The sequence below is a fragment of the Pectinophora gossypiella genome, chromosome 20, assembly GCF_024362695.1.
Source record: "Pectinophora gossypiella chromosome 20, ilPecGoss1.1, whole genome shotgun sequence".
Lineage (NCBI taxonomy): Eukaryota > Metazoa > Arthropoda > Insecta > Lepidoptera > Gelechiidae > Pectinophora > Pectinophora gossypiella.
Genome location: NC_065423.1, coordinates 12231322 through 12257431, shown reverse-complemented (window position 1 = coordinate 12257431; position 26110 = coordinate 12231322). Strand labels below are relative to the sequence as shown.

The 26110-nt window shown below is 38.2% G+C and overlaps 2 protein-coding genes across 2 annotated transcripts; both read right to left on the bottom strand.

The window, feature by feature from the left end:
- Positions 1-2844: 2844 nt before the first annotated feature.
- Positions 2845-15348, bottom strand: LOC126376288 (uncharacterized). The gene is made up of 7 exons (XM_050023606.1): positions 14872-15348; positions 13322-13487; positions 10961-11114; positions 6776-6890; positions 5918-6049; positions 5214-5427; positions 2845-3976 (listed from the first exon to the last, which is right to left on the bottom strand). The coding sequence occupies exons 2-7, from the start codon at positions 13485-13487 to the stop codon at positions 3828-3830; spliced, it is 930 nt and encodes a 309-aa protein (XP_049879563.1). The 5' UTR covers positions 14872-15348; the 3' UTR covers positions 2845-3827.
- A 2956-nt stretch (positions 15349-18304) lies between these two features.
- On the bottom strand, positions 18305-25559 carry LOC126376411 (clavesin-1-like). Its single transcript, XM_050023738.1, has 6 exons — positions 25359-25559; positions 23352-23508; positions 22862-22982; positions 22326-22454; positions 21077-21290; positions 18305-18629 (listed from the first exon to the last, which is right to left on the bottom strand). Exons 1-6 carry the CDS (start codon positions 25519-25521, stop codon positions 18475-18477), a joined length of 939 nt encoding a protein of 312 aa, XP_049879695.1. The 5' UTR covers positions 25522-25559; the 3' UTR covers positions 18305-18474.
- Between the last annotated feature and the right edge of the window lie 551 nt (positions 25560-26110).

Below are 26110 nucleotides of genomic sequence, written 5' to 3'. Positions count from 1 at the left end.
TTGAAATAGTTAATTAGGTGCAAGACAAACAGAACTTAATTAATATTTAGTACTTATTTATATTATTTGCCAAAATAAATGATGTTTGCAATAGCTCCATAATTATTACTTATTTGTATAGTTTAGTGTTCACCCCAATTTGCACCCAAAATTTATCTAGACTATACAGGGTGTCAGTGACATCGTAACAAACACTGTGGAAGATGTTTTTTTTTTGACGTGACTTATTGTAGATTTGCCGCAGATGGTATTAACTACTTGGCCGGACAAATGGGAAGCGCTGAAGGCTCTCACCCGGTACAACGTTTAACAGGCCTGAGGGTGCCCAATTGGGCGCGAACCTCGGCTCAGGGCGTCGTCTAAGAGAAAAAAATATTTGAAAAAATTAATCGACCCTAGTGGATAGATAGTGATAAGCGCTGAATGAGGGAAATCGTCGACCACGCCGGCGGGGTCGGTATCGGGGTCCTTAAGAAAGATGATTCAGTCAATTATTTTGAGTACCTAGTTATCAAGTGGAATTTTCCGTCTCAAAGAATGGAACTGAAAATAATTTAAAAAATACACTAAAAATTTCATGAATTTTCCGACAAGAAAATCCACTTGATATCATCTCAGAATCATGGTCTGAAACATCCCCCTCAGTATTTATTACGGTGTCACTAACACCCATACGCACTTATATGCCTCCCTGTACGTACCTCTAAAGGGTGTAAGTAACATCGTAATGAATACAAAGGAGGGTGATTCAGCTGATTTTTCTGAGTATATATCAAGTGGAATTTTCCATCGTAAAAGTATAGAATTGAAAATAATTTAAAAAGGCACAAATAATAAAGAATTTTGCGACGGAAAATTCCACTTGATACTAAGTCAGTATCATGGTCTGAATCATTCCCCTCAGTATTCGTTACGATGTCAGTAACAGCCTGTATATTTAAGTTAATAATAAATAATTTACAGGATATGCTTCCAAATCGTTAACTGTTTTATTTAAATATATACAATTACAGTATTAATTATGAATATTAATTGATGGTCATTTAACAGAACATTCGGAGAAACACGAAATATAATAATAAAATTGTTTTAAGTTTACGCGGTTATTATCATAATTAAAACTCATATCCCCATTTAAACGCGGTAAGAACCCGTTATTACGTGTTTTAATTATAATAATAAAATCCACTGAATTCGACTTTATGGGTTTGAATTCATGTTTGGTTCTTTGTTAATATATAATAAATTCATATCGCATGGTTACCAGGATTTGTGCCCGCTAATTGGCAATAGGCTCGTCTCCTATTGCATGAGACTTAGCCCATCCAACGAAGACCAAAAGTTGTCTGATAGGAAATGAAATGAAATGAAATTTATTCAGTGCATGGTATTTAGGTTACAAACAGCTGTTATGTTTCATTGAGTATCACCAAATACTACCTTAATTAAAGCACATAAATAACGGGTTCTTACCGCGTTTAAATGGGGATATTTCATAAGATATCAGTCAGATATCAGTCATCCCGTGATCATGGCACTTGCAACAGTGTCGAAATATCGGGAGTCTCATATCCCCATTTAAACGCGGTAAGAACCCGTTATTATGTGCTTTAATTATGATAATAACCGCGTATATCCAGCTTACGACACCGTATCAACAGTGGCTGCAAGTTGTCTTTGATTGCTTGTGGCTCTGCCCACCCCATTAGGGATTACGGGCGTGAGTTTATGTATGTATGTATGTATGTAATAACCGCGTAAACTTAAAACAATGTATAAATACTACCTTTTCAGGCATACACACTTTTACATGAGTTATAGGGGAAAAAACTCATATAAAAGCTAAGCTAGTGTGTGTGTGTTTAAGAGAGAGGGTGTATGTCTTACCGAATTCCTCTTGATCTTATGCCTCAGCACAGAATAAATAAAATGCTACGCATAGAACGGCTCTCCACTCCCCACCAGCGCTTGAGCTAGTTTTACCTCACCCCCTCTCGGTCTTACTTTAGTCTGTAATCATATAGGCGTCAGGTGTCACACACACAGATGCGCGTGTACGATAACGTCAATGTGTCTTTTGATTCCCCAACCGGCTGCAGCTGAAAATCAGCGTTACAGTCTAGCTACAGCTAGGCCGGGACATTTGCTGAGCTGAAGCCGTTTCGGCATTATGTATAATTATTATTAAGTAATTTAATCACCTAAGTATGTTTTGTTAATTAGTGTTAATTATGGCGAATAACTATTTTTTCTTTCTTCTTTTCTTTCTAGTGTCTGTTTAAAACGAGATGTTTTGTATGAAGTGTGCCCTCAGAACAGTTTCACAGTTCAATAAACATAAGTGCTACAATATAATACAGCCTTGTTTTACCCGTCTACCGTTAATATTTCAACCGTCTGCCTCTCCATCAATAAATTCATGACAAAATGTGTTTGACGACAAGAGGAATGATGATCCGGAGAAAAAAATGAATTTGTTTATTTTCTTCGGAGACATTGACAGAGAGGGCCGGGAGTGACAAAGAGGCTCGTGACCCTCTTGCTACGAAGTCGTAATAAATTATGTGTAAATATAATGGTAGTGGTATGTTTGGCAGCGATTTAGAGATAACATGTGGTGAGGTAACATTTGGAATTACTTTAGAAAGAAGAGTAAAATTGGGTACTAAATTCAGTGAAAGGGAATTGCATGCAGTTTTTAGTAGCCAATGTGTCTCGCAAGATGCGAGGATGGCTGTTTGTAAGCTGAATTACGGTTCCAGGTTCGAATCCTGGTGGGGACAAATCATTTTATGAACCCTAGTTTGGTTAGGACATTACTGGCTGATCACCTGATTATCCGAAAGTAAGATGATCCGTGCTTAGGAAGGCACGTTAAGCCATTGGTCCCGGTTACTACATACTGATGTAAGTAAGTAGTCGTTACATGAGCCATGTCAGGGGCCTTTGGCGGCTCAATAGTATCCCTGACACCAAGGTTGATGAGGTTGGAAATCCACTTCATAATCCACACGATAAAAGAAGAAGAACGAAGGCAACGTTGCACAGTGCCATCTATAAATTTATTAAGGAACCTGGAAATTCCCTCATAGAATATCGCTTACCGCTCTCACTAAGACAAGTGGTCAGGGAAAGATGGCAATCCCCTTGGGAACAAAAGCATATCGAAATATGTAGACAACAATGATAGGGACAACTGATAGCTTTATTTGTAGACAAAGTGCATTTCGTGTAGGATTGAAATACATACGCGTTTGTCTTAGGTGATTGATAGATTTTTACAGAAATTATTGTTACAACTCAATGTTATCATCTAATACAACGCATCATTATCATCCCCCTAGCATTATCTCGTTTATCACAGGGTCCGCTTACCTAACCTGAAAATTGACAGGTCCAGTTCTTTACAGAAGCGACTGCCTGTCTGACCTTCTAACCCGCGAAGGGAAAACCAGCCCCATATAGGTCACATATCTCAATATATTTCTTGGGAATGTGGGTTTCTTCACGATGTCTCCGCTCTCCATCAACGGCTTAGCTAGGTTTGCCCCCCGCCCCCTCCCCCTCCTTGGTCTTGGTCTTTGGTCCTTGAGCTTGGTCTTGGTCTTTGGTGCTTGAGCTTGATCTTCAATCGTATGGACGTAAATGTAAAGTATCTGTGTAAAAAGAGATGTTTTTATGAAGTGTCCAGGGTGTGCAGATGTGCAATCATCCTTGCGTGCTGTGCATTACCAAAGTACCAATTTGTACTTTTTATTTGTTACCCATAACCATGGTAAGACACCACAGCCCGACTTGGTTTTGTTATAAAATTGCAATTTCTTCCTCTAGTCTAAGTCCAGTTTCTTAAATGATCCACTGAGATATTCATCATGAATGCTGGCGTCTGGTCTTTTGGATTCATCAGACATTTGTTTGGCGACCTCCACTACGAACTTTTTCGTATCTTCTGACCGTAACACGCTCAGGTACTTTTCTGAAATATAATTATAAAAATCTTCATCACACAAATTGAAATTCAGAAATATCTTTATTCAGTAGTACTGCAGCTTCTCACAACCTGTATAGCCGGGGAAAAGAAGCTGCAAGAAAAGTCTACACATACATAAGAACGCCTCCGTGGTCTAGTGGTTAGAGCGTTAGGCTCACGATCTGGAGGTCCGGGTTCGATTCCCGATGGGGACATTGTCGAAATCACTTTGTGAGACTGTCCTTTGTTTGGTAAGGACTTTTCAGGCTTGAATCACCTGATTGTCTGAAAAAGTAAGATGATTCCGTGCTTCGGAGGGCACGTTAAGCCGTTGGTCCCGGCTTTTAGCCGTAAAAACACCTCCACCAACCCGCAGTGGAGCAGCGTGGTGGAGTATGCTCCATACCCCCTCCGGTTGATTGAGGGGAGGCCTGTGCCCAGCAGTGGGACGTATATAGGCATTTTATGTTATGTACATAAGAACGTGCCTATTTCCTGGGTAGGCAGACACCATTGAATTCCACTTACTATGACCATGATACACCATCTTCGCTTATTCCACTCTCATCAAAGACTTCGTGCATGCTCGCCGGTTTAGAGCACCTTTGTCTTAGCCTTACTTTAAAACGTTATCATGAACATCATCATCATCACCAGCTGGAAATCTTCCACTGCTGGACATAAGCTTCCCCCAAGACTCGCCACAATGACCGGTCTCTTGTTTTGTTCCGCATCCAACGGTTTCCCGCGACCTTCAGGAGGTGATCGGTCCACCTTGCAGGGATCTTAAAAGATACTAAACATGTAAACACATTTTACCACGTGCGAGTTGCCACTTAACCCTACCATCATACGACCTTTGGTTTATTGAGGCGAGTCCTGTGCCCAGCAGTGGGACGTTTATACGATATTTATGGAGAATTGGGTAGTTTCCTAAGTCAAAGATAAATTATGACATTCTGATTACTATATAAAGACAGATCTAAAAATTCTTTAAACATTTTCTTTTTTCTATAAAATTCAAGAAAAACTTAATAATAAGTCCGACATTTTGTCATGTTTTTCGATGACGTCACAGTGTGCTTTTTTCATACAAATTCCATAGTCTTCTTCTACCGTGTGGGTTGTGAGGTGGAGCACCAAACATAGTAATTCCATAGTAATTTCGTGTTTTGACGTTTAGTTAAAAGTAACTGATTTGACTAGTTGGAAACTAGTCTATTCAACCTTTGAACCTTCATACCTTTGAAGTACTCGAAGCTAGGTTGGTCTCCTCCATAGTCTTTCGGGAGATACTTCTTCGGAACATATTTGTACAAATCTTCAAGGTTGTCGTGAAACACGACCCGATCCGCTAGTTTGGGGCTGGCGAACTTTCTGAAGAATTGCATCAGTTGCTGCGCATACGACGGTGCCCCTATTATATGACCCGCATACAGCCTTATCCCGATGCCATCCTGGAAAATACAAATAAATACCATTGATCTCGGATTTAAACATACAGGGTGTACTAACACACTTCTCCACTGTTCCACTTCTTTGACTCGGCCTGTATAATAATAATGTTACAAATAAACTTGTGAATTTTCAGGTCCAGCACTTTTTCTTATTCTCTCTCTGTATTTAAGAGCTGCGCTCTTGTTGGTGGAGTAACCGCCATTCCTCTCTTCTTCCCGCCAAAACCTTCACCTCCCGATACGACACGACCTGCATCTTCTCTTTTATTTGTTTCATAAATGTTCTCCTAGGTCTACCCCTTCCTCTCTTCCCTTCAATTTTTCCTTCTATAATGGTTGTTATAAATGAATCGTGTCGTATCAGGTGGCCAATCATATTTCCTCTCCGGTTCTCTATAGTCTTCAATATGATTCTCTTTTCTTCAACTCTTTCCAGCACTTTTTCTTATTACGGTATTTGTAAGTATGAAAGTAGGTGTATAATACTTACTAAAAATAATCGAGACGCCTTAGTGAATATCAAAGGATTTACTCGCAGCAAGTGTCCAAAGGTTGCGTTAGTGAGATCCAAAACCCAAATATCTCCCAAGAAATAGTCGCACTTTAATCTTATATCTCCAAGCTGTAAAAAACATAAGTATCTTAATGTTTCATTATTATAATAATCCACAATGGATCAGCGTGGTGGAGTGTACTGTAAGGATCATCTTACTATCGAAAAATCTAAACTTATAAAAAATAATTAAGCAATGTAGGTATCTAAAAAGCAATATTGCAATTAGACGTTTCGCATATAAAAGGAAGTGCGCAATGTCAACAAATGTCAAGTAAATATATATATATATATATATAAATATATATATTATTATTAATATATATATTATTATTATTATATTTTATTTATTTATATATATATATATAAATAAATAAAAAATATATATAAAAATAATATATTATTATTATGTGTGTGTTGTGGTGTGGTCATTTTAAACCCTTTAGTCATAGACCTCATATAACTAATAGACAACCAATCTCTGTTAAAATGTATCTGCGTCGCATCTTCTCACAAGCGACGCCGACGCGGTGTAAAGACACTGAATAACCATTTTTGCACTTTATTTGAACAGCCATAACATCTTTATTTGAGGGAACATACTTATATACTATTCCCCCTATCCATCCATAGGGAAGGCCCGTGCCCCAGCAGTGGGGACGTTAATGGGCTGGTGATGATGACTTATATACTATTTACATAAGTTAATGTATACGTTTTACGATAAGCTCTTTTAGAATAACTCCTTAGCGAATGTGAGTTTATTTGTTTATAGTATAAATGATTACAACTTACCAAAATAGAGGTTTTTATCAACACTTCAAGGTCAAAGGAATTTGGATCGGAATCTGTAATCTGGATGACAGTTACCCTCTTAAGGTTATAAAGTTCGGGACAAGTGGCTTGTTGGCTGAAAAAAAAACGAATATAGACATACATTGTTTTAAGTTTACGCGGTTATTATCATAATTAAAACATATAATAACGGGATGACTCATCCCGCGATCATGGCACGTGATCGGGAGTCTCATATCCCTGCTTTAAACGCGGTAAGAACCCGTTATTATGTGTTTTAATTATGAATGTAGACATTTTGATAGTCAGTACACACGTGATAGCATGCATGTAACTAGCCATCGGCCAGTAACATACGTCACAAACCCATCCATCTTAATGCGATACCAAATAAATGGTGCCGATTCTTCTACACACCATCTAATTTTATTTTAAGTTCTACCTGTCTTGTTCTTATCCGCTGCGAAAGAAAGGGACGGGTACTCGACTAGCATAAAATTTACGGAACACACGTCAAATTTAGACAGAAATTTAAAAGTCCTTACAAAAGTGAGAGGCAAGCGTTCTACCAACTGGGCTACCACGATTCATTTTAGACATATAAATATAAACTACTAAATATTTACAGAAGGCACGCTTCTGAAGGCACGTTAAGCCGTTGGCCCCGGCTGCATTAGCAGTCGTTAATAACCATCAATCCGCACTGGGCCCGCGTGATGGTTTAAGGCCCGATCTCCCTATCCATACATAGGGAAGGCCCGTGCCCCAGCAGTGGGGACGTTAATGGGCTGGTGATGATGATGATGAAATATTTACAGAAGGTACTATACTTATCGAATATCCTTTATTAATTTAATTTTGTGCAGTTTTCACTAACGCAGTTGTCTCGGCCATTATAGACGGCGATACGGCGCACCTATCACGTTGGTCTAATAGAAATCTCAGTGAGGTGTGGGTGGGTACTTAGTTCATCTTGCGATGGATGTACATCTGACTACCCCAATTGGGATATAGTCGTAAGCTTATGTAATGTTCCTAGTTATGGATCTACCTACTCCACTCCAATCTCATCAGTCATCCCGTGATCATTGCACTTGCAACAGTGTCGAAATATCGGGAGTCTCATATCCACATTTAAACGCGGTAAGAACCCGTTATGTGTTTTAATTGTGTGTGTGTGTGTGTGTGTGTGTGTGTGTGTGTGTGTGTGTGTGTGTGTGTGGGTGTGTGTGTGCAATGACAAGCAGGTGGAGGCCTTTACTCAGCCGTGGGACATAATAGGCTAGAAAAAAACAACCGGATCTATAAAAAACACAGACGTGAACACATTAAGATTAATACACTTTTAAAAATAAAATACTACTTAACACCGCCAATAAAAAAAATCGTTTCTAAAAATTATTCCATGTTCTTGAGAATATTTTCTTTATGTATAAATTAAGTTATTGTTTAATTTTATAATCGTGCGCCATAATGACTAATCACAAATTAAACAATGAAAAATTTGCAAGTAATTATAACTTAGACAAGAGGAGGCTAAAAAATATTAAAGTAGGGACTTTCCAGGCTAAGTTTCTCAAAAACAGTATAGATGGCGCTGTAAGGATATTCCTTCGTTTAATGAATGTATGAATAACATAATATATTATTATTAGTGATGTGCCGGATCGTTAAAAATGTATTTCCGCGGATACGGATACTGATACGGATCTTTATTTTCTTAAAAAAAATATTAAAGTTTTAGTTATTTCATTGTTATAAAAGTGATATTTTATCTTGCTTTCATTATAAAGATCTATCTATCTAAATGTTTGCAATATAAAGGTGCCAAATATTTGATTTTAAGAAATAAAAACAATCTGAATGGAATTTTATAGTTTTTTATTTAATAATTCTACTTAATCACCTGAAAAAGATCCGTAAAAGATCCGCGTGAAAAGTAACGGACACGGATACGGATTTTTCTTTTATCTCGGATATCCGCGGATACGGATACGGATATTCGGAACATCACTAATTATTATATATTATGCACCTTTTATCTTTGCTTTTGGGTATAAATGATGACACTTTTTAATACACCCAGGCACAATTATATCTTCCACCCATTATTATTCTGATCATAATAAAGAGAAGCAATATAAGTAGATATATAATTATAATACACATAATGTGATCCAAATCATCATCACCAGCCCATTAACGTCCCCAATGCTGGGGCACGGGCCTTCCCTATGAATGGATAGGGAGATCGGGCCTTAAACCACCACGCGGGCCCAGTGCGGATTGCTGGTTATTAACGACTGCTAATGCAGCCGGGACCAACGGCTTAACGTGCGTTCCGAAGCACGGAGGAGCTCGAGATTGATTTTATTTTTTGTGGTCACCCATCCTATGACCGGCCTTTGCGAAAGTTGGTTAACTTCAAAAATCGCAGACCGAGCGCGTTTACCGCTGCGCCACCGAGCTCCTCAAATGTTCTCAAGTGATCTAAATATCAAGCAACAATTATATTTATATTTTTGAATATAAATATGTACACGAGTAATGAGAAAATAGGTAATTATCACGTTATATCTGTACAACGCCATCTGTATTAATTTTTAATAATGTAGCCTGGAAGGTCCTCAGTGACCTGATACTATATTTGAAAGAGTCAGGGATGAAACAAGGTCATGGTCGAGGTCAAGGGTTTGAATCCCGATGTGAAAATATTATAAAACATTTTGTGATCACTAATTTGTTCAGGATACACTATACAGGTTGTGAGAAGCTGCAGTAGTTTTAGGCGGATGAGACGTTCGTTATGTAAAAATTGACGATTCAAAGTGTAACTATGTTACCTACTGAATAAAGATATTTTTGAATTTGAATTTAATTTGAATTTGAATTTGATATTGCAAACTGCTCACCGGTTTTGTCCGAGAATAGCATGATTCAGACTTCGAGGGGCACGTTAAACTCTCGGTCCCGTCTAGTTACTTAAGTAAATATGTAGTCGTTACATGAGCTATGTCAGGGGACATTGTCGGCTCAATAGTAACCCTGACACTAGGGTTGATGAGGTTAGTTTTTGCCGTCACAAACTCCACAATTAATATTTCTTAGGCGATAATTTATATAAATAATAACATGACAAAAGCTCACGCCTATATCCCAATTGGGGTAGTCACAGGTTCATCCATGATGAAATACATACGCACACCCCATCGAGCTTTCTGTTAGACCAACGTGATAGGTGGTGAGCCGTATCGCCGTCTATAATGGTCGAGTAAAATGTATTAGTGGGAACTAAGGAATTTAAAGTTAGACCCTGGTATTCCCAAAGCATGTTTGCTCCTTTGCTTCAGAAATAATTTCAGGGATACCAGTAATTGAAGATGTGTACACAAGCGTAAAATAGAATAATATTTGTAACCAATAATTAATCACATTAAGGACGCACGCTTTGAGATAAGGTCAGGTCAGGTCAGGTCATGGAATAGAAAAAAGAGATTGGAAACGCCTTTATTTTATTATTTTTTGACGTGACTTATTGTAGATTTGCCGGGCAAATGAGGAGCGCTGAAAGCTCTCACCCGGTACAACGTTTAAGACAACAGGCCTGAGGGTGCCCATTTGGGCGCGAACCTCGGCTCAGGGCGTCGTCTGAAAAATATTGAATATATGTATATAATGGTCTGAAGTTGATGTTAAAAAAAATTGCTAAATATAAACTTTAATATTAATTTTCCATTATTCAAGATAGTTACTTAAGTAATTATTCAGATAATTTTATGCAAAACAATATATAGAATTAGGTAATAAATAAATAAATAATAATGTATCATCGTACAAAACAATGGAGTCTAAATAAAATATCTAGAAACTTTTGAATATTAAGAATGACAACGCTGACATTACTAATTAAATATTAAGTAAGTCGTTTTGTGTTTGTGGTAAGTCTAAGTAGTTTAGGCTGTCCCAGGTTAGCTGGAAGAAATCCCAATTAGGGATAAGCTCGCGTATGCTTCATGTATACGTTACGTCATATCGAAATTTCCTTTGTATTTTAAAGAAATAAAGAGTATAGAAACCAACGAGTCTATTCCCTCTTTTTTTATGTGTTAGATTTGCCTCAGATGGCATCAAAGATAAGAAGTCACATAAAAAAAAAATTAACGTAAGAACAATAAATATACTCACTAAAATCTATATATGTCAGTATCAAGATGGTTTTCTCTGTTCTGGACAAGCTCTGGAGTCAAATATCTGAACTTGTAAATGTTGTCTATTCTTCTTTTTGCCTTCTCTATGGAGCCTTTGGCGTTTAGCAGCATTCTTTCAACGAAATCCCGATCTGGAAATAAATTACAAAAAGCATAAACTAAACTCAACAGACTCCGTGAAGCTCTGCCCTGGAGAACGCTTGACTTATACAGGGTGTTAATGACGTCGTAACGAATACTGAGGGGGATGATTCAGACCATGATTCTGAGTTGATATCAATCGGATTTTTCCGTCGCAAATATCATTTTTTTTTTAATTATTTTCTATTTATACTTTTGCGATGTAAAATTCCACTTGATATTAACTCAGAATAATGAGTTGAATCATCTCTCTCAGTATTAGTAGACGCTGCTACACCGTGTCACGGGTTCGAATCTTGGCTCGGGCTCTTAGTCATTAAACGGAAGCTGTAACTAACACAGGATTAGGGTGATGCGGAGCAGAATCGAAGAAAATGGGCAGTGGTTGGGCGCGGTGGTTCTAAGACATGAAGATAAGTTTGTAACCAGGTCTTCTTCTTCTATCGTGTGAGTTGTGAGGTGAATTACCAACCCCATCAATCCTAGTGTCAGGGTTATTATTGAGCCGCCAAAGGCCCCTGACATGGCTCATGTAACGACTACTACTTACATCAGTAAGTAGTAACCGGGACCAACTGCTTAACGTGCCTTCCGAAGCACGGATCATCTTACTTTTTGGACAATCAGGTGATCAGCCTGTAATGTCCTAACCAAACTAGGGATCACAAAGTGATTTTTGTGATATGTCCCCACCGGGATTCGAACCCGGGACCTCCAGATCGTAAGCCCAACGCTCAACCACTGGACCACGGAGGTCGTAACCAGGTGCTTGGAGCGAACAAAAAATGCTTATCTTACAGTACATTTCGCAAACAAAGGTTGCAAAATGACCTTTCTCACACGATTATCCATTATTAGTACATTGTGCTTTTACGTGGCTTTAACTCGTGACATCTTTTTACAGGAAGTCCTTTGAGATAATTACAGTAAAAACTACAACTAGAAATTATCTTGTAATTTATAAACTATTGGCTCTGCACATTTCATTACGACCACCGCAGTCCAGTGGTTGAGAATTGGACTCACGATCCGAAGGTTCCAGGTTCGAATGCAGGTGACGATATATCGCAATAATCACTTTGTGATCCCTTATTTGGTCAGGATATTACAGGTTGATAATCCAATTTTCCGAAAGTAAGATTGACACTTTAAGTCCTCACGGCTTAATTGTTAGTACTGTGACGTAGAGCCTTCAGCTCCCCATTCGTCCGGCCAAGTAGTTAATGTCATCTGCGGCAAATCTACAATAAGTCACGTCAAAAAAAAAAAGAGTAAGTACTGTGTCCGGTAATACTTATAGATGTATGGTAGTACGTATTTATTACATTACAGCCATGTCAAGAGTATTTGACAGCTCTATTGAATCATCTTTGTCGTGACTTTATGGTGTTAGGGTCATCGCTAGATGAAGTTGATGATGAGATGAAGTTTGGAATGCACCTTACAATAAATTCACATGATAGAAGAAGTTTTTGTGATCCCTAGTTGAGTTAGTAGCACCCGAGAAAGTAAAATGATTCGTGTTTCGGAAGGCAGGTTAAGCCATCGATACGGCGCGTTGAGGGATTCCATCCATATGTGGTTGACATTCCTCTTCTTCGAACACTCTTCTTCCTTCATTATGGGAACTGCTCAAGAATGGAATTCTCTTTATACGTAATTGTTCCCCGATAGGTATAATTTGGAGATTTTCAAGGCAAGAGTGAATAGGCACTTTTTGAGGTTGCATTTCAGTTCAGCATTGCATTTCAGTTTCGCGTTCAGCTGTCTATCTTCCCGTGCATGTCGTAAAAGGCGACAAAGGGACAGCGTCCTGTCGAACATGATGGATCATCTGTAAGAGCGATAGGCTGATCCCCTATCATCATACGGTTCATCATTCTGAACCTTAGGACTATGTATCAAAAGTGGCTGCAAATAGTTTCTTGATTATTTGTAGTTCTGCCCACCCCTTCGGGGAATACGGGCGTGAGTTTATGTATGTATGTATGTATGTTGAGGTTGCATACTCCACCTTAAAACCACATCACTGCTTTAAAACAGTCTGGATCGTGGTAAAACGCACTCAAATCTTTTAATTAAAGAAAAAAGTGATGGACATCGAGCTTTTGTTGAAGAAAAACAAAAAAATAACTTTCTTTTTTTTCAAGAAGGTGTTTACGTGGTGATGTTAACTTTAAGGCGACGATGTATTTACCTGGTAGTCCAGCGTCAATCAAATGTGGTTGTTTTTCAAACCATTCCAAGATGGAATCCATCCCCTCCTGTATCGTGCTCTCTTTCAGTCCTAACTCTTTCCGTATCTCCTGTTTCTCTTGTGCGGTGTACGGGAAGATTGGATGACAGCCTTCCTTGTACGACATCTGAAACAGAAAAAGTGAGAGTTAAACATAAACATAAGCAACCTATATACGTCCCACTGCTGGGCACAGGCCTCCCCTCAATCAACCGGATGGGGTATGGAGCATACTCCCCTACGCTGCTCTACTGGGTCTTGATGGAAGTGTTTCTACGGCTAATAGCCGGGCCAACGGCTTAAAATGTCCTCCGAAGCAGAAGTATCTTAACTTTTTGGACAATCAGGTGATTCAAGCTTGCAAACTCCTTACCAAACAAAGGATAGTTTTTCGATAATGTTCCCATCAGGAATCGAACCTGGACCTCCAGATCGTGAGCCAAAGAGCGTAAGGTGAGAGTCAAATGTTCTTCCAACTGGGTTACCACGGCTTATGGTGGAGATAAAGCGTTTTCAGAAAAAGCTTTCAGTTTAACACGCACGGTTTGACTCAGGATATGGCTGGTCATCACGCAATATCTCTTCCGGGGTGAAGAGCATCTATTACAATACAATACAATACAAATACACTTTATTGCACCAAAATAAAAACTATTAAACTATTCTGTATTACATAGAGTCTGGGATTCTGGACATTGCCTAAAATGTGAACTTCCAATGCGTAATACCTTTTATTGATTATAACAATAATCATGTTGTGTATTTGGAAACAATTTTTACAAGAAATCAGAAATCAAAAATCATCTAAAAAGGGATGGTAAATGTGATGAAGATATAGAAAGGAGAGTGAAATTGGGTAATTTAGTCAATAGGGCAATGCATGCAGTTTTTAGTAGCCAATATATCTCGCAAGAAGGGAGGATGGCTCTTCACAATGCAATACTTATCCATAAGCTGAAGTACGGTTCTGGGTTCGAATCCCGATGGGGACATATCACAAAAATCACTTTGTGATCCCTAGTTTGGTTAGGACATTGCAGGCTTGTCACCTGATTGTCCATAAATAAGATGATTCGCGCTTCGAAAGGCACGTTAAGCCATTGGTGGAGGAAGACCTAGCAGAAAGAAATTGGAGATTTCCTTAGAAAAGGTTCAGTATTATCTACTCTGAACCGGCGTGCGTGTATGAAACGATTGATGAACGTGGAGGAAGCAAGAGAAATGTGTCAGGATTGAAGCAAATGTAATTCCATAGTCTCTGCTCACCCATAAGTATGTACCTATTGTTAATTTGTATTAATAACATTAATGTGATTTGAATTTAATTGAAATATATAATTTTTTATTATATTTAATTTATTTTTGTTATTGCTGTAGATTATGTGTAATAAATGTATTATTATTATTTATTTATTTGTAAGTCGGTTCCATATTTGGGGCGTATTATTTGGTTCCAGACTTTTGGAAAGCCTGTAAGTATTATGTATTTATCCACTTTTTTTTCAACTTACCTTTACGTAAAGTTCTTTATATTTATTTAATTTTAAAATCCAAACGCACGTCTGATCTCGAACTCACTTTTCTTAAATTTTAACTACAAAAGTGTCGTTTTTACAAATAAGTATCAAGTTTTATTAAAAAAGTTAAGCATTGTTTTATTTTTCGCACACCGATTTTTTTTGTAATCTAAAGCGGCGTTCCCGACTGTATGTGTAGAAAAAATACACGCACACTTAGGGCTTGCGCACACCAAAACGTCGCTTTATAGTAAAACCAAGCTCCTTTTAGAAAAATTTAATTAAAAAATCTTCGATAAGTTAGTTTCAATCCTAGGTCAAGGTATGTAGTCTCATTTTATTGAAGAAAATATTACATTTGAAAGTGATTTTTTAAAAAGGTGCTTATAAAGTTTTTAGTACAAAAGGTGACCAAAGTAAGTCGAATGCAATGCAGTTTTTTTATGCTATGTCCACGCGGACGTTGTATTACTAGACACTTTGATAATGTAGTGCGAATGAGTCTCGATGCGAAACGTTTTTTATTGCGACGCACTTCATGTCGTAGCCGAATGAAAACCACGTAAGTGCGTTTTTAAAAAATCACGTTTTGATGTCATTTTCTACAAAAAAAAACCCGGTTTTTTTTCAATTAATTTCAATGCTAGTAAAGATTGTGACGACATTTACATGCATTGAAACTAGCGTGTCAATTGCGAAGCTTTTTTTAACAAAAATCACAACCGAATGTCATCATCTTCTCCAGAGCATTATCCCGTTTTTCACAGGGTCCTCTGATTTGACAGGTTCGGTTTTTTACATAAACGACTACTTGTCTGACCTTCTAACCCGCAAAGGAAAAGCCAGTCTAATACAGGTTAGGTTAGGCTTTCCTTTCCACCGCTGTGGATTTGATAATCATTTATAATCCGAAAACAAATTCGACAATCATTGGGTTAGCCCAAATCCACAGCGGTGGAAAGGAAAGCCTAACCTAACCTGTATTAGACTGGCTTTTCCTTTGCGGGTTAGAAAGTTCCTGCCTGTGCTGGATTCGAACCTGCGACCTCAAAGTGAGAGGCAAGCGTTCTGCCAACTAGGCTATCACGGCTCCAAAAATCACATCTGACTGTGATTTTTCAAAAACACGCTTACGTGGTTTTATCTATAAAGCGACTTAGACGACAGTTTTACATACAATGGATCGAATGAATGTGAAAGAAGAAAGAAACTTATTACAGCACTATTACAAAAAAATAGCATTGCTAAGATTTTTTTATTTTTAAGATATTTTCTATTTTCATTTGTTTTTAATGACGTAGCAGCAATTGATGTCTTCTTTACGTCGATTTTTTTAAATGTAATCCAGAATAGTGAATGTAAACTGTTTGCTTTTAAAGTTTTAATTTGTTTTTAAAACAGCAGCTCACTGCAAAATTCGCTTTTTTTCTGCTGAAAAAGCGGAACTCTTAATAAAGTTGACCCATAAATAATGTATGACAGCATACGGTAAATTGAAAACTTGTAAATTTTATTGGGTTTCTAAAAAAATAAAAATTGTGTTAACGTCTTATCCTTATCGTTACAATATTTATTTTTTACTTTTGAAAAATAATAAAGTGACAAAGTTACTTCTTCTTCTTCTATCGTGTGGGTTGTGAGGTGGAGTACCAACCTCATCAACCCTGGTCTCAGGGTTACTATTGAGCCGCCAAAGGACATGACTCATATAACGACTACGTACTTACATCAGTAGTAGTAACCAGGACAGACGGCTAAACGTGCCTTCCGAAGCACGGATCGTCTTACTTTCGGACAATCAGGTGATCAGCCTGTAATGCCCTAACCAAGCTAGGGACCACAAAGTAATTTTTGTGATATGTCCCTACCGGGAATCGAACCCAGTACCGGATCGTGAGCCCAACGCTCAACCACTGGACCACGGAGGCCGTTTACTAAAGCCACTAAAATTACGAAACTAAAATAAAATAATTTTTCATTGTTTAAGTAATTCTCATTTCGGTCAAATAAGTCTCTTTTCATGTTATCTCCTCATCTGTCTATTCAACTTTCAGTTTTCCTCATCACTCTATCTCGCTGTCCATCACTATTGTTTTCATGCTGACTGATTGACTATCGTGAGGGTTGTGAGGTGGATTACTAACCCCATCAACCCTGTGTGCAACTTAGAACACCTAATTAGAGATAAGAAATACTGTGGACCATTTGTCAATTATTATTATTATTATTATTAGCCTATATGATCCCACTGCTGAGCAAAGGCCTCCCCCATTTGTCAATTATGTAATAAAAATAGTTAAAATAGTAAACAATAGAAATAGATAAGAAAAAATGATTAAACTGTATAATGATGTATACTTTGTTAGTCATTAGAAAACACTCGACTTAAGAAATTAGACCTAAGATTTAACATAAGAAGCAAATTGTTAGTATTAAGTCATTGCTAGAATATAAGTTGTAATAATACATTTAATAAATTGCGTGTAAAATTTCTCGAAATAAAAAGAAATCCCCTGTGTACCGAACTCCTAAAAATAAACGTAGAATAGGGCCGTAGGAATGACGGAATGAAAGATGATGGATAAAAGTGCGAGAGGCATAAATGCGAGAACTGGTATGTTAATAGAGACTCGGAATGAAAGTGAAGCGCAGTGTAGGGCCCTATTGCGGGCAAAGTAGAGAATATAGAATAGAAGCATAAGTCTGTATGTAGCATTAATAAGGACCCTGCCTATCCTTTCGCCAGGGGCACTAGTTAAAAAAAAAAAACCCCATCAACCCTGGTGTCAGGTCAGGGAGGGGGGGAGCAGACACCCCTGCTGACTGAATAATATTTTTATGACTGTTTGATTGTTATTGAGGACAGAAGAGGCAGGATAACTGGACACATAATAAGACACGACGAATTTATTAAAAACATCATAAAAGGTAAGGTACATGGGAAGAGAGGATGGGAAAACCAAGAAGAGCTTACATGGAACAGATTAAAGAAAAGGTGAACGTCGTGTCTTGTAAGGAAGAGAAAGAATTGGCCTTTAATAGACAAGAATGGAGAATGCTACACAGACAAGAGCGTGGATCTTAAATTAGTGAAGATGACTGTTTATTATTTTAAACATATACCTAGATTATAAAACTATTTATTTGCTGATCAGGTGTTACTGTTGAGTTGTTTTTATCGTCCACAACAAATAATTATTTAGCTGATTTTGAAGAGAAATATTTCAAAGAAATTCCAATTAATTACAAAATAAATTCAATCAATTATTAATTATTATTATTATTAATTACTTGCCGTTAAAGTTTATTCGTAGAAGGAAACAAATAAAAAAATGTGTTTTGTTCAAAATATATATTAATTTCAAAAAGACACAAGTAATAGTGAGAAAAAATATTACTTATATACGATTAATGGTTACCTAAATGATAAAAATGCCTTGTGTCAAATGTGTTCTTCTAATTATTACATCACTTGTTATTTATACCTGAATATAATGACGTAGATTCAAAAATGTAAATTGACCATCGACAAGTTTATCCACGGTAATTGCGTTGAATTACGCTGATTCAGTAAAAAAACAGCAACATAGGAAGATATCAATCAACACACAACGTCTTGAAGGACCCTGGCATTCCCATATACTCCTCGTTGAAGTCACCAGACAGCCTGCAGGCTTCATCTGTGCTCACTCCTTCCACGTACTTCATCCACGCTACTTGCTTGTCTGAACTCATCTCTTTGAACAGATCCACTGAAAAAAAAAGCCGGTCAAGTGTGAGTCGAACTCGCGCACCGACGGTTCCGTACAAACTACTGTTAATTAACGAAGTAAATATCTCTAAGGTATTGACTTTGCCGTTGGTAAAATATTGTCTCCATCCTGCGTCAAATTTTAGTAAGTAAATGTTTGTATACTGGTTGTGGAAAAAATAGCTCTAGAGCAATAAGGCCGCCAAAGTTATACTATATAATTAATCAAATCAAATCAAATCAAATCAAATATACTTTATTGCACAGAACTAAAATATTAATGTATGTAGGAAAGTGAGAAAGAATGGGAATTTGATTGTTTATGGTATGAAAGGAGGATGGTTAATGAATGGGACGTAAGGCAGTTTTAAAAAGTAAGAAAAGGCATGTCTATGGTGCGATGACGGTCGGGTTAGAGGATTTTGTTAAAATATAAGGAGTAAAGATATTTAGAATATCCCGTGTTATTTCTATATCCCACATGTATTGTCTGTTGGTTGGAGGAGCTCGGTGGCGCAGCGGTTAACGCGCTCGGTCTACGATTGTTGAAGTTAAGCGACTTTCGCAAAGGCCGGTCATAGGATAGGTGACCACAGAAAAAAAAAAAGTTTTTATCTCGAGCTCCTCCATGCTTCGGAAGGCACGTTAAGTCGTTGGTCCCGGCTGCATTAGCAGTCGTTAATAACCACCAATCCGCACTGGGCCCGCGTGGTGGTTTAAGGCCCGATCTCCCTATCCATCCATAGGGAAGGCCCGTGCTCCAGCAGTGGGGACGTTAATGGGCTGGTGATGATGTATAGTTTTTGTGATAGTACAACGACTGCGAAGTGTTAGAAAACAAGGCTTGTTTCTTCGGATTGCATTGATAAAGCCGCTTGATTTTTTTTTACAATTACATGCAACTGCAGACATAAGTATTATAATGTTAATTTCATCTTGAAACCACTGTATTGTGTTCCCGAGAAAAATAAATACTTTCATTTTTACTCTAATAATAACAAAAACTTTCTTTCTTTTCTTTCCTTAGAAAAATGATCTTAACAGAGAGACGGATGGATAAAATGTGTAAAGTGATCCTGTAAGGATTCCGTTTTTTTTTTTCATTTTTAGACGCGGAACCCTAAAAAAAATAACTGAACGTAGCACCAAAAGGTAGGCAAAGGAATTCTTGGTTTATTTTTAGTACATCCTCTCACATCCCATGTAATAGGACGCGAGTTTTTAGCTATTAACCGGGCACAAAACCTGGAAACCACGTGATATCGACTATCTATGATCCAAACACGAATACAAACTCAAAAGGCGAACCTAGTGGTTTAGAGCTTGAACCGGAAATCGAACCTTTGTCACTCTAATAATAGCAATGATATTAGGCAAACCACCCTAAACGTTGTAGGCGGACAGCCTAAACTACTTAGACTTACTACAAACACAAAACGACTTACTTAATATTTAATTAATGCAGGGTGCGTGGCAGCGGCAACAGCCTCCTAAAAATTGTAGCGGCCTGCGCCCAGGGTTCATTTTTTGAGCACTGGACAAAGGCTCATATATTACCAAAACCCAGCTCTTATTTATAAGTATATTGTTAAGTTAACATTAGCTATTAAGTTGCCTTTCATACTAACCCCTATGGATGTGTTAATGTCTGAAATAAATATATTTGAATTTGAATTTGAATTTAATTAGTAATGTCAGCGTTGTCATTCTTAATATTCAAAAGTTTCTAGATATTATATTTAGACTCCATTGTTTTGTACGATGATACATTATTATTTATTTATTTATTACCTAATTCTATATATTGTTTTGCATAAAATTATCTGAATAATTACTTAAGTACTTAACTATCTTGAATAATGGAAAATTAAACTTAATATTAAAGTTTATATTTAGCAATTTTTCTTAACATCAACTTCAGACCATTAATATATTCAATATTTTTCAGACAACGCCCTGAGCCGAGGTTCGCGCCCAAATGGGCACCCTCAGGCCTGTTGTCTAAAACGTTGTACCGGGTGAGAGCCTTCAGCGCTTTCCATTTGTCCGACCAAGTAGTTAATGCCATCTGCGGCAAATCTATAATAAGTCACGTCAAAAACGAACCATCTATTATAGTATTCCCGGTTATTATTATTATTTTTATGATTTTAATTTGTTTTTCTTCTTTTTTTTGTTAATCAATTCATCATTTATTTTAATGAATTTTTTTTGTTAATAATTTTCGATCTTGGTTTTCTTTTTTCTTTTTTTCTGTGTATTGATTTCCGTGTGGTTTCTGTCCTGTCTTGAATGTAATGTACCTGTCTGTCTTCTTTTCTTTGAAAAGTAACTGAGCCGAGTTTGGTATCGTGTGGTTGGTGACCCATATGCTGTGAGCCTTATTGATGACTTGAATTAATTTAAATAAATGTATGAACAGGTAGCCCGTCTTTTTCCTGTACTTACCTGTCAGTTCAGCGATGCTCTTCTCATGGCCACCATAGTCTTCGGGCAGGATGTCAGCAGCAATGAACCGGTGCAAGGACTCCACATTGGTGTGGATCTGTATCCTGCTACCGAGCTTAGTACTCATACCCTGCTTCATGATGGAGACCAGAGTATCCAGGAATTTGGAGCTGCTTATTATGTGCAGGGTTTTTAGGCGGAGGCCGTAGGCTTCCTGGAACAAATGAATGAATGCCTTAGTTCGTAGGTGTAACTTCAATGGACCATACAAGGGACTTATTATTTATTCGTAGGTACAAGGAATAAAATGTGTAACCTTACCATACGACCTTACCTGACCCTATTTTTATATGTAGACGGTGTTCAAACTCCAAGTATACAAGTGTAACGCATAAATAAATAGACCATTTCAGAAGGTGTAATCAGAATGAGTTTCAGGGACATTCTCCCACACAGTGCTGTTGTGGACGACCCCGTCGGCCAGGTCGACAATTTTCCTCGTTCAGCGCTTATAGCCACCGGCTACCTGCCGAATGTCAATTAGTTTTTCCCAATAGACGATGCCTTGAGCCGAGGTTCCCAGCTGGGAACCTTCAAGCCTATTGTCTTAAATTTTGTACCGCGTGAGAACCCTTAGCGCTCCCCATTTGTCTGACCAAATAGTTAACGCACGTTTGAGTCACGTCAAACGATGTTGTCGTATCACACAAATTATGTGAAGAAATTCGCACTTATTCTTGAGTGATTCCGGCAATAAAAGTATGATATGTGGTCTTCTTAAGTTAGAAGAGAATATACATAATATAAACAACCTACTGCCCACGCCCCACTGCTAGGCACAGGCCTCCCTTTAATTCACCGGAGAGGGTATGGAGCATACTCCACCACACTGCTCCACTGCGGGTTGGTGGAGGTATTTGGGCTAGTAGCCCGGAACCCAGGGCTTAGCCTGCCTTCCGACGCACGGAATCATCTTACTTTTATGGACAATAAGGTGATTCAAGCCTGCAAAGTCCTTGGCAAACAAAGGACAGTCTCACAAAGTGATTTCGACAATGTCCTATCAGGAATCGAACCCGGATCTCCAGATCGTGAGCCCAACGCTCTAACCACTAGACTACGATTGATGTTGTTGAGAATGGAATATAATTAAGTACTTAATACAACCCCCTCCGGCTGATTGAGGGGAGGCCTGTGCCCAGCAGTGGGACGTATATAGGCTGATAAAAAAAAAAGACTTAATACAAACCATTAAAGTGAACGCCTTGTGTACTACCAAAGGGTTCATTTTAGCTAACACCCCCAACGACATCCGTCGGTTATCCATTATAAACTCTATTCCAGCATTATGGTCGTGACAGAGCATGTACTCTATAAACTGAAGAAAATAATTATACAAATTAAAAACTTTGCAATCTTCTTCTATCGTGTGGGTTTGTGAGGTGAATTACCAACCTCATCAACCCTGGTGTCAGAGTTACTATTGAGCCGCCAAAGGCCCCTGACATGGCTCATGTAACGCCTACTTACTTACATTAGTAAGTAGTAACCGGGACCAACGGCTTAACGTGCCTTCCGAAGCACGGTTCATCTTACTTTTTGAACGATCAGGTGATCAGCCTGTAATGTCCTAACCAAACTAGGGATCACAAAGTGATTGCAATAAAGAGTTTTTTTAAACAACGAACCATAAGGTTCATCATCTCCATCTTAGGACTTTCTATTAACAGTGTTTGCTATTTGTATTTGATTATTTGTCTGCCCAACCCATAAGGAATTACTCACCACAATGGCATATCGATAGAAGTGTAAAAGTTCAGCATTCTCGTAATCCTCAGCGTTATGAACTTCAGATATAAGAACCCTGTAGTGATCTTTCGTTGGTTTTGGCAGGACACACTGACGACTGAAAAGAAAATGATTACATAACTACTACATGACATGACTTGGCCGGACAAATGGGGAGTGCTGAGAGCTCTCACCCGGTACAAAATTCAAGACAACAGGCTTGAGGGTGCCCAGTTTTGCGCGAACCTCGACTCAGGGCGTCATCTGAGAGGATTATATTTGAAAGAATGTCAATTAATTCTAGTGTGTCAATAGCGATAAAATATGCTGAATGAGGGAAATCGTAGACGACGCCATCGGTATCAGGTTTCTGAAAGGCAGAAAACCGAAGAGAAGACTGGTATATTGAGGCACCCTCCCTTCATCATGATGAAGAGACGGAGCATTATCCAGCAAGATCACAAGTTGGTGAGTATGAGAAACTTACGTGCATCGAAACAAAGCATCAAATTCGTGTTTTATGTTAAAGTTTTGTGTTAATTCGGGAAGTAAGTTTCTCAAGGTACACAGCCGGTCCAAGCGTTTCTTGGTTCTCTCCACGGAACCCTTATTGGCTAGGAGATATCTCTCTAAATATCCTCTATCTGTAACAAGTTAATAAATAAAAGTATTTATAGTATTTAGTTCATCTTGTGGCTGATCACCTGATTGTCCAAAATGTAAGATGATCCGTGCTTCATTAACGTTAAGCCGTTGGTCCCGGTTATTACTTACTGATGTAAGTACGTAATCGTTACATGAGCCCTGTCAGGGGCCTATGGCGGCTCAGTAATAACCCTGACACCAGGGTTGACGGGGTTGGTAATCCACCTCACAATTCACACGATAAAGGAAGAAGTTCATCTTATGATGGATGCACATCTGACTACCCCAATTGGAATATAGTCATGTTATCACCTCAACATCCCATCACTAATTTAAGAGCTACGCTCTAGTCGGTGTAGCATTTTCCATTCTTGCCTATCAAAGACCAATTCCTTCACTTCCTTATAAGACACGACGTTCACCTTTTCTTTGATCTGTTCCATGTAAGCTCTTCTTGGTCTTCCCCTTCCCATAGCTTACCTTCTATGATGTTTGTAATAAATTCGTCATGTCTTATTAAGTGTCCAATCATCTTGCCTCGTCTATCCTCAATAACTCTCAATATTTCCCTCTTTTCCCTTACTCTTACTAGCAGTCACCATCACCCCACCATCACCTCATTATCTCCCTAGCGTTATTCCGTTTTCACAGGGTCCGATTGCTTAACCTGAAGATTTGGCAGGTCCCGTTTTTACAAAAGCGACTGCCTGTCTGACCTTAAACCAGCCCATACCAGGCAAAGGCCTCCCCCTTGCTTTACTACTATGCTGTCCACAAACACCTAAAAGAGATTTCTTACATCTCTGATAGAACATCATCCTTCTGCCCTTATCCCATGCTAGGTGCAGTCAGCACAACATTTATTCCTCTTCCATTCATTCACACAACAATAACATCTAGAATAAAAATACTAGGTAATTACGAACATTACGTATTCGGGCAAAAGGAAATGGATCAGCTTGTGCTATGATGGAGTCATGCTATGGCGCCATCCAGCGCTGGTTTTCGGGCATTTCCTCTTCCTGCCAATCTAACAACACACCTCTATCATCTCTAACTTCTCTGATCGAATAGAGTAAGAAACAGTGTGATAAGAAAGACAGAGATGTGGTGTAAAATATGATGATATAATAATATGTATAGTGACTAAGATTGAGAAGGAAATGATAAGTTGCTTTGGACACATAGAGCGGATGAAGGATAATATGATCACGAAAGATGTATCTAACATCTAAGGCGAAGGTTATCGTTAAGGCTGGCAGAGGAAGACCTAGAAGGATGTACTGTGACCAAATTGGGAAAAGTTTTAGTACGATCTACTCTGAATCAGCGTGCATGTATGAAAAAATCCTTACTCTCACTAGGGGGCAGGTTAGGTTGTTGATACGGGCCCTCACGGGGCATTGTAGACTCAATAAGCACCTACACAGAATGGAGCTGACCGAGTCTCCTCTATGCAGATTCTGCTTAGGGGAAGATGAGACGCCACTACATCTGCTATGCAGCTGTAAGGCTCTCATACATAGTAGAAGCCGTACACTTGGGGGCCACATAATGGACCCCCAGGAAGTCATGGAGCTTTCTCCCAAAAAGATGTTGGATCTATTCGAACGGATCGGTCTAGAGGAGGATATTTAAATGTAGGGATTTAAGGTCACAATAGATCTGTCAAGGTCGCAGTGACCTCGCGGGCTGCATTCGGTCCGGCCCTCAAAACTTTCAAATAATAATAATAATGTATGAAATGTCAGATAAATGTGGAGGAAGCAAGAGAAGTGTGTCAGGATCGAAGCAAATGGAATTAGTAGTCTCTGCTTAGTCAGTGCGTGAGTTTATGTGTGTGTCTTACCAAACTCTCTCACAGTGAAATGATTCTGCTTCCTAATCCAATCTTCTAAAATATCGAGATCCTGGTATAACTTATTCACATCGTGATAATTGAATAATTTACGAACTTCCTCTACTTGATTGGAATTGAATTTCAAAATAGGATTAACTGACGTCACATCCATTTTAAAAAAAGAAAAAAAAAACACTACAACGTGGATAGTTTAACACGTACTGCCAGTTAAACGCATAAATGTTTTTCCTTTATATACTACTTATATACTAATAATTGTTTTCAGATAATTATATTTGTTATTTAAATACCTAAAGAAAGAAATTATATTCTATTGTTCTGGAAAATTATATAGAACAGTTGCTAACAAGTAATAATACATATTTTTCTAGGAAATGTGACACAGTATTTAATTTCCTAAGTTAGTAGACACTGCATAAGTCATCTGGAAAAGATGTATGAAGCCTGATGATGAGTCAGATTTTAAGCTCTAATTTTTGGAGGTATGACGGAGTTACCCCAAACCCCGGTAATATATATTATAGATTTTATTATATATAAAAGTAGCATGGAAATGCTGCACCGACAAGAGCGCGGCTCTTAAATTGATAATGATAAATTATAAATGAATGACAGAGATGTGGTGTAAAAGACGATATAGTGACTAGGATTGAGAGGGGAATGTTAGGTTGGTTTGGACACGTTGAGCGGATGAAGGACAATAGAATTGCAAAAGCGGTATATAAAGCGAAAGTTGATGG